Source organism: Meriones unguiculatus, chromosome 6 (assembly GCF_030254825.1).
Source record: "Meriones unguiculatus strain TT.TT164.6M chromosome 6, Bangor_MerUng_6.1, whole genome shotgun sequence".
In the NCBI taxonomy this organism is placed as follows: Eukaryota; Metazoa; Chordata; class Mammalia; order Rodentia; family Muridae; genus Meriones; species Meriones unguiculatus.
In genome coordinates, this window is record NC_083354.1 from 28,895,673 (window position 1) to 28,905,720 (window position 10,048).

Consider the following 10,048-nt stretch of genomic DNA (forward strand, 5'->3'; position numbering starts at 1 on the left):
CCTAACCCCTAACCCTAATCCTCTAACTCTTAACCCTAACCTTAACTCTAACATTAACACTAACCCTAACCCAACCCAACCCTAACAGTAACCCTACCCTAACCCAACTCTAACCTTAACCATAACCCTCTAACCCCTAACCCTAACAGTAACTCTAACCCTAACTCTAACCTTAACCCTAACAATAACCCAAATCCTAACACTAAACCTAACCATAACCCTAACCCTAACCCTACCCCTTACACTAAATCTCACCTTAACCCTAACCCTAATCATAACCATAACCCAACCCAACCTTAACCCAAACCCTAACAAAAACACAATCAAACTCTTACTCAGAAACAAAAGATTAAAGCAATGCTAGTAATCGCTAAAGATCAGAAGCGTAGGTGTATCGCGGACCTACAAAACTAGCAAGCTGCCCAAGAGTGACCCTTTCATCTGCCTGTCCAGAAACCAAATCTTCAGGACCCCGTGCATGGCGAGGTATCCAGATCTGTCAGGAAAATCAACAGGCAGCTACAATCCTCATAGCAACTGCAGCCCCCGCCCCCGCCCCCGTCCCCCACTAAGACCCAGAAGTTTCTGGAAAACATGGAGCAAGGCTTCTTCAGCTCTGGCTCAGAGACCAAACGCTTTCTCTAGACGGTATGTAACAGACCCAAATGGACAAAGGTGTTAGAAAGCACTTCCAGTGAGGTCATCACACAAATTTCCCCATAAGCCCATCCTAACTTCAGTAGTGAACAAGAGAATTAGAAATGCAGAGTGAAGTAAAAGCGAGCTAATCATGCTGCTCTGGAGTGACCATCCGCCAGCCCTGTGGGTTTGTTGTTGGTGGGTTTTTGTTACTTTTGTTGCTGTTGTGGTTTTGTCTTTGCTGTTGGTTTTTTGGTTGGTTTGTTTGTTTTTCGAGACAGGTTTCTCTGTGTATCCTTGTCTGTTCTGTACTCGCTTTGTAGAGCAGGCTGTCCTTAAACTGACGAGTGCTGGGATTACGGGCGTGTGCCACCACGCCCGGCCACAGGTGTTAGGAACTTCCTAGGTCCAGGGTTTTTGCTAATGCGTAGGGCATGTGCCAACAGCTTTATGTAGTCCCATCTTCTCTTCAGTTTTCGCCATAGCGTTTGGTCAAAGTTCATAGAAATGATGCACTGTGTGGCAAGTGCTAAGCGCTGGCAGCACTCAACCCAGGATGAATGCGGGCTGCTGCGGTTGTGGTTTGCATTCCTTGACTAAGTTTTTTCTCCGGTTTAATTTCATTGTATAAGAGAAGTGGGGATTCTTGGAATCCCTTCACGCCTTCAGTGTGTTGGTTTTGGCAACTGATTCTAAAGCACAAATCTAGGACTCTGTGCTTGAGAGTACCTCCCACTGAGCTGTGTTGTTATCCCTAAATGTTTCACCAGTAAACATCAGTGAAACAGAAAAAGCTGACTCCAAGTGAGAACTTTCAGCTTCCTTAAACTGTCTGTTTAACCTGCTGCGCTTGTTATCTCATGGAGGACTTTAAAAAGGAAATACTCTTTGAGCTAAATTGAGAAAAATATAAGCATACGTATTTAAGTAAAATGGAGGACAAATTAAAGAAAATTCCCAGTGATACACTTGTACACTTCTGGAAAGATTCCATAATCCTGGCCAATTTGGTTTTGTTTTGTTTGTTTTTTATAGTAACAGTAGTATATTTATTCTGAAATTTTGCATAAATATCCATATTCACTATTGCCTTCTACCCACAAATTACCAATATAAATATAACATACATTGCAGGATTTACAGATCACATAACTTCTTTCAAAGGCTATTGGTAAGTTTTGTATTTTGCATTTGAAATTATGTATATATCTCGCTGCCTCTGTCTCTTAGTGACAGTGTAAGAAATAGTACCTTTATGGAGAGACAAATTGCAGTCTGAAAATGAACAGTGATATAATTGGAGTAAAACTGAAATTAGTCATTATTGTAGTTACTGCATAAACAGTTGACCATGGATGCTGGCCAATTTGTGATGAGATTAACTGGCTCTCTGCACCTCCCTGCTGGGCAGATCGGCTGTTTACAGTAGAGGTTGGCCAACATGATTTAAGTCATGTTGGCTTTTTTTATAGTTCTTCTCATGCTGAAACTCATAGCCAAACTTTGGGCAGAGTGCAGGGAATCTTATGGAAGAAGAGGTAGATAGAAAGACCTGTAGGGGAGAAGAGCCTCTCAAGGACACCAACTGAGCCAAAAAATGAATCAACCAAGGACCATGCATCGAGAGGACCTAGACCTCCTGCTCAGATATAACCCATGGGCAGCTCAGTCTTCATGTGGGTTCCCTAGTAAGGGAAGCAGGGGCAGTCACTGGCATGAACTTGGTTGCCTGCTCTTTTATCACCTCTCCCTGGCAAGGTGGCCTTAGTAGACCACAGAGAAAGAGGATCTAGACAGTCCTGATGAGACCTGATAGGCTAGGGTCAGATAGTAGGGGAGGAGGACTTCCTCTATCAGTGGACTATGAGAGAGACACAGGAGGGAGAGAGTGAAAGAGGGTAGGACCGGGAGGAGATGAGGGAGGGGGCTACCGCCAGGATACAAAGTGAATAAATTGTAAATAATAATAATAATAATAAAAGAAAAAGAATTCTGACAGCTAAGGCTGTAGCTCAGATGTAGGGTGCTTGCCAAACATTCCAGAATCCCTGGGTTTCATACCATACCACATCATTCCCGGGGGTCCCTCTCACCTGCAGTACCAGCTCTTGGGAGCTGGAGGCCCTAGAAGTTCAGGGTCATCTCTGAGTACATACCAAGTTGAAAGTCAGCCCAGAATGTCAGAAATGTGGCTGAAAGATTCTTTTCTTCTGGGGTTTGAAACCTATGCACACAAATGTTAATTTTTTTTTCAATCCCCAGTTCTCCTGTGTCATGACTGTGTGTTGCTTCAGGAGGATAGAAATCAATCTACAGACTAATAGTAACAAAAAATTAGTTGGCAGGAAGAAAATAATCACACTCAGTGGCGTAGTGATTTTATTCTCATGGAAAAACTGTTTTCATATGACCATTGGCTTCTGACCAATGTTGTTTACCTTACTAACACTAAAATTCATCAACAAGAAAGAGTATCAATGCAGGCAAATAATGAATTTTTATCCTGAATTCAAACATTGCTACACCTTTTGGCTAATTGATTCCCAGAACTTGGCTTTCTAATTCTATCAGGTGCCATATTTTTATTCTCCCAGCAGAACAGCAGCTTGTGGTTCCAGCCTTCAGACTTTTCAGTAATGTAGTCTAAGCAACTTCAGACTTAAGAGTTTTCATCATTGGGCTTCCATCCTTCTTTGAGATCATGGCATTTAAAGTTCCAATTTTGGGGTTAAAATTCAGTACTCTTTGGAAATAAGGCCACAGTCTAAGTAGTCTTTGGAGTTAATACCCCAACTCCTGAATTTCAGGGCACACAACTTTAACCTAACAATTAGAATGTTTGGAGAGGGCCAGTAGTGCTGGCACAGGCCTGTAATCCCAGGAGACAGAAGCAGGCAGATTTCTGTGAGTTCTGGGCCATGCTAGTCTACATGGAAACTTCCAAGACAGCCAGCTCTAGGGTGACACTTCCTCAGAATCAAAACAAAACAACAAGGACCTAAAAGATGATTATTCTTGTGAGGGAACACCAGGACTTGGGAGGTAAAAGCCATAAGATTGGGGTGGAAAAGCATTCTCAACTGCTTAGTGAACTTGTGAGCAGACTAGATTACAATACACCCTTTTGCAAAAACAAGCAAACAACCATAAAGCAAAAATGGAAAGAAAACCAAAACAGAATAATCATATTTGACCACAGTATTTTAATGCCTCCCCAGACTACAGCCCTCATATCATTTTTACCAAACTTGTATTTCCTCCAAATAAAATATAAGCCCCTCTCTGTGCTGACAGAGATGAGCCCTGCTCAGCCTGTCTTCTCTTTGTTGTGATTCAAACACATTCAGAAGGGCCTCTTACTGTCTGTCTCATTCCACTTCCAAGGATTTGACCTTGTTCACTGAAGCATTTGGGATCTAAAACTCTCTGGGAAGTATGAAATTTTAACAAGTTTGAAATGAACCATATGTGAGAACACAGGATCAGAATCATGGGGAATGAATTGCAGCCTTGTGGTACTGTCCCCTTTGACCACAGTGCCTTACTATGCTTGCTTAGGGTGTGGTCTCCTTTCAGGAGACCATCAAGCATCCCATTAGAGATGCAGAGCTGGGGCTGAGTTAGGATTCTGTCTGTAATTCAATCAGCAAGATAGGTATCTCTCCTATGTTTTGTTTGCTTGCATGTTTTTGCTTGTGTAATAATACAACTGTCAGGTGAATATGAAACTCACCCATTTTTTAATTTTAATTATGCATATATTTTATATTTTTTCTTTTTAATTTGTAGCATTTTCACATCCCTGCATTTCTTGAAACAAGGCAGCAGTCAGATACCAAACTACCATAACTGAATCTTTCTGAAGATTCTCACCACAATGCTTTCACAGTTCAAAGAAACCGTTAATCCTGAGTCACCACCAAATGACCTTGAAATAGGCAATCTAGAGTTTATTCCCACCCTTGGTTCTGCTGTGCAGTCTGGGGAAGACACCTATAACTCCCCAGTTTCTCAGCTCAATATTCCTCCAAATGACAATGGCTCCTGGGCAAAGCAGGAGCTCCAAAGCCTGTGGGAGATGTTTACCTCATGGTTGCAGCCAGAAAAGCAGAGCAAGAAGCAGATGATTTCTCAACTGGTCTTGGAGCAGTTTCTCATCACTGGGCTCTACAAGGACAAGGTCGCCTTGAAAGAAAAGTGGGAATCAAGTGGCAGAAACATGGGGAGATTCATGGAGGGTCTGACTGATGAGTGCTTGAAGGCTCCTGTCATGGTGAGTGGCTGGGGAGGGATGGCTAAGTAAGGAAGAAAGACATTTATTCTCATTGGAGGATACATTAGGAGCAGGTGTTATGGTTTCATTATTAGTGAAATTGAACTCCCCCTCCAAATTGTTACAAGAGAGAATATCCACTGCGGTAGATTGGCATGAATAAATCAGAAAGTAGCAATAGTTTGATGGTTCTAAATTAAATTTATTTTATTTGTATGGTGGCCATAAGACTGGGTAGTTGATGTTTGGGCAAGACTTAAACAGTTTCAGAAGAAATGTCTTGGGTCTGATCGATGGCTCAGTCAGAGAGGTGCTCACATTGTAATCACGAGAACTGTACCCACACCTAACAACCTCAGCACACACCTGAGAACCTCAGCACACACCTAAAAATCTGGCTCCCACCACTAGTCTGTAATTCCTGTCCCTGGGAGGCAGAAACTGGGGATTGAAGTAACTACCTGGCTTTCCAAACTGATTACTAAAAGTACCTTGTCTAGAATACTGTGGTGGCAGAATGAAAGGTTTCTGATGTTGAAATACAACACACCTATAATAAATGCCTTGATGTGTATTGGTGCTTCAGTGCAAGTGTTCAAATCTGGAAAGACTTAATATAGATGTAATTACATTGGTTCTTCTTTCAGGCTCCAGATTTGCATAATTCTCAGTCATTGACAGAAATGGTCAAGGTGGAGAAATTTTTCAAACAACCCATACATACATTAGAAGAAGTCATTATACAGATCATTTCTTAGTGTTTTAGAGGTTTTTTTTTTTTTTTTTTTTTTTTTTTCGGTTTTGATTTCAATTTGCGAGATTTTTTTTCCCCCCATTTGAGACATAATTTCATAGTATAGCCCTGGCTGGCTTAGAACTCAGTTGTAAATTATCCTTCTTCTTCTTCTCAAAAGACAGATAAAAAGTGTGGACCACCACAACCTGCTGGGTTTGGGGGTGTTTGTTTGTTTGTTGAGTTATTTTATTCTATTTAAAAGTTCTCATTTCACAATTTCTTTTATTCCAATTTCACACATGAACTTTGTTTTAAATTAAGAATTTCATGATTGAGCCAGGCTTTGTGGCACACTCATGTAATCCCAACACTCTGGTAGGCAGAGGCAGGTGGATCTCTTTGGGTTTGAGGACAACCAAGGCTACACAGAGAAACCCTGTCTGGAAAAAAACCAACCAACCAAAGAATTTCATGATTGAATGAAACTGAATTCCAAGTAAACTGCTGCTGTAATATCTAGTCATGCTCCTAAGAGCAGAGGCAGTCTGCATCTTCTGCAGACAGTGAAGGTGATGGACTCATTTTATACAGTTGTGAGTTTTGTTAAGGAGTAAATAATAAATAAGCAGCACCACCCCCCGTAAACAATGAACGCTTTCTTGTTAAGGAGATCTTTGGCCAAGGTAGTTGTCTAAGACTAAAATTCAATGAGAGAGACAAAAATTATAGGTATTAGAAATAAAATCCATTCACACAGAAATGTGACGTGACAAAGGGGGTCCCCACTGACAGCCTATCTAAGGTCATGACACCAAAGTGGTAGCTGCTGTACAATTAATGTAGAGATTCTGAGGACCCAAGACAGAAAATAACAACTACCTATAGTTAATCCCACTGAATGAATGAGAGTGAAGACCATCAGCCATATTTTTGGTTGAATGAAGCAAGCTTTGTTTTCTGTCAGGCAGGTCTGTCTCCCTCAAGTGGGCTTTGAGAAAACAGTAGTGAACAAAGAGACAGTAGAGTTCATATAGCTTAAAAAACTGCAAGACTAGGGGAATCCAAGGGTTTTGGGACTTTTGTTTGTGTAGGAATTTGTTTGAACATTTCAAAATTTATCTTATCAGGGTGGAGGTCAGGACATTGTCAGAGTATAGGCTTCAGAACATGTTGAATATCAGAAAATGGGTCAAGACACAGTCAAATTCAAGTTTTACAGAAAACGGTATTTTGAAGTTGCAATAAGATGGTTTCTGATCTTAAGATGGAGTGAGGCTGGTCCATCACTGATCAGAAGCTAAAGTAGAGGCTTTTTCTAGAGTAGCATTGCCATGAGCCAGAGAATGAATCTAGGGAGGCAAAGGGTCTGGGCACAAAGCAATAGCTATAGATCCTGGGGGCAGCTGAAGGAGTGACAGTAAGTAGTTACAGATTGATGGGGAAATGGGAAATACCCTCCATAGAGACACTTAAAAAAAAAAAAAAAAGACAGACAATTTAGGACAGATCCCTTCAAGCAGAGAAAAGGGGATCCCCAGATAAAAGACCAGCAGGGAATTTCTGAGTCAGATTTTTATAGGATTTTAGGGGCCAGACCTTTATCCAGACTCCCCATTTTCCTGATTGGTCCTGCCCAGCTGTGGTCTCTTTTTCCCTAAGCGAATCATTTGGTAATAGTTGCAATATCTTGGATATGAAGTGTTGAGGAATGAGGGAAATCCCTGGAACAATGAACATCCTATCTTTTTTTTAAATTTTATTTATTCTCTCATATATTACATCCTGACTTTAATCTCCCCTCCCTCCTCTCTCTGTCTAGATCCTTCCCTCCCAGATTTCCTCTTTCCTAGATCTACTCCTCCATTTTCCATCAGAAGAGGGCAGCCCTCCCATGGATATCAACCAAGATGGCAATAACAAGCAAGTTAAGGCTAAGCACATCTCCTCATATTAAGGCTGTAAGATATTTCTCAGTAGGAGGAAAAGAATCCTAGCAGAATCTAGCAAAATCTAGTCAAGAGACACTACCGCTCCCACCAGGAGACCCAGAAGAACACCAAGCTACACAACCACAACCAGAACACAACCATATGCAGAGGACCTAGCACAGGCCCATAAAGGCTCCGTGATTGCCACCTCAGTTTCTGTGAGGCCATATAAGCCCTGGTTACTTGATTCTGTGGGCCATGTTCTGTGACATCCTTCACATTGCTAGAATGAGCAGCTTTTCATAAAGGGACCAGTCCTTGTTTACCAGATTGGCCCAACTTCATCAAATTCTCCTTTGATGTGTTAACTAGTTACGAAAAACATTTTGGCCAGACACTACAGAAACATAACCTTATGATTTCTCTAGGCACAGTGACTCAACATAGTGTGTATAGTGGCTTTAGAGAACAGGACTTACAAATATCAAGATAGAGATGAGGGGTAGACAGAAGAGCTAATCCAGAATCAGTCCAGGGATCCTTTATAAGCAGGTGGAGGGCAGATTTTCTGTGATCCACAGATTCATTAACAATAGTCATCTGGCTTGGTTTACAGGTCCATGTCTCCATGCAGGGGCAGGAAGCCCTCTGTTCTGAGAACATGCCCTTAAAGGAAGTCATCACGCTTTTGAAACAACAGCAATCAGCAATAACTCCAACACAAGAGAATGCAAGGACATCCTTGCAGCTGCTCCAACACATGTCCTTGGCAGTGGGTGAGTCAGAAAGCTGGACAGAAGAGGGTGTTGTGTGGATCGCTACTTGGGCACAGTTTTATAGCGTGTCTTATTCCCACAGGACATGAAGACAGTGAAGATAGCTGCGAAAGTCCCTGGGACGCTATTGAAGGAAATGGCAGTGCTAACAGTGTGGGAACTACGATGGATTCCCTTCTCACTGTCCAGAGAGCACAGTCCTGAGCTCAAAGAGGGGGGGTCTTTGTTATGGAGTTACTCAGGGTGTCAGAAAATCAAGTCCAGGCCCGTTTAGATTGCAGGAAGAGTCCCTGAGAGCACCTGCTTCTGAAGATGTCCCTATAGCAGTGAAACCAGTGCTTCTCTCTAGGATAGACCAGTCTAAAGACACTGGAGATGGCCACCACCCTTCCTGGAACACTGCTGACGTAAATAGTGATGTTAGCAGTATCACAAATGAGGGAGATTCCCTTATTATCCAGAGAGAGCAGCATTCCAAGCCTGATGAGGGAGGTGTTCCATATGGAGTTCCTCATGATTCTAGAAAAGCAATTTGCGATGCCTCCAGGTCCCCATGGGCATCTTCTTCTACAGGTCTGTCTATGGAGGTGTCAAGATTTCTCTCCAGGCCAGAGCAGCTTACCTTTGTGCCTGTCCCTTTTTGCAAGAATCATGAGGCAAACTCCACATGGGATGCTCACCAGGGTACACTCTACAGAGACTCCAAACCACACAAATATGAAGAATGTCCCAGAACCTTCAAATATCTCTGTAACCTCTCTGTCCACGAGAGAAAACACGGGAAGAAGAGATCACTTTTCTGTACTGAGTGCCAGAAGGGCTTTAATCAAGGCTCAGAACTCCAAGTTCATGAGGTCAGACACAAGCCAGAAAAGCCTTTCCTGTGCAGCACGTGTGGAAGGTCCTTCAACCACAGGACCAACCTGCAGGCTCACGAGAGGATTCACACAGGAGAGAAGCCCTACATCTGCTCTCTGTGTAGCCACAGCTTCCGCCAGTCATCCACATTCCACCGTCACATGAGGAATTTCCACAAATCAGAATGAAGTGTGGACCTTCCCCTCAGAGGCTAACAGGGCTTCGCCTCAGTGTTTATCTGTACATGAAGAAGCATGTGTTCGCTAGTGAGGATGCTTCATTTAACATTTGGATTGTCCCTTCCACCTGTTGTCTCATCCGGCTGGCATGTAAGGAAAAAGACGAGTCAGTTTTTATCACTGACGTTTTCCAAGATTCTAAATATTGGCTATTATCTTATTTCCTGTTAGTAAATAAATGTTGATGTTTCTGTGTTTCTTGTGTGTTATGTTTCATGTGAGTTTCGTGTCCTGTTGTTAGTTAATGAGTGCCTCTGTAGAAGGCCTTTGGTCCTTACCTCCCACCTTATTTGAGACAGTCTCTCTTGTTTAACAGTTTATACTTCAGGCAAGGTGACCCTGAAGTGCCTACAGATCCTCTTCATTCTCCACACATTTTGAGACCTGATATGAGAAATGTCTGCTACTGGATCTGCTTTTCAAAAATATTATTTTATATGTGTGTGCTTGAGTGTATGTATTTGTGCTTCAAGTTTGAAGGCGACCTTTATGTCAATGGGTCCATCGGAAGAGGAGGAAGAAGAAGAAAGGTATCTTGACTGTGAAGATCAAACTTGCCTCAAGAACTTGCAGCCCTTTATCAGCAGGAGTAGTCAAAT

General features: G+C 42.3%; 1 protein-coding gene across 1 annotated transcript; it reads left to right on the top strand.

The window, feature by feature from the left end:
• The first annotated feature begins 4,516 nt into the window (after positions 1 to 4,516).
• Positions 4,517 to 9,398, top strand: LOC132654831 (zinc finger and SCAN domain containing protein 4F-like). Its single transcript, XM_060386115.1, has 4 exons — positions 4,517 to 4,912; positions 8,193 to 8,352; positions 8,435 to 8,505; positions 8,634 to 9,398. The coding sequence occupies exons 1-4, from the start codon at positions 4,517 to 4,519 to the stop codon at positions 9,396 to 9,398; spliced, it is 1,392 nt and encodes a 463-aa protein (XP_060242098.1).
• Positions 9,399 to 10,048: the final 650 nt, after the last annotated feature.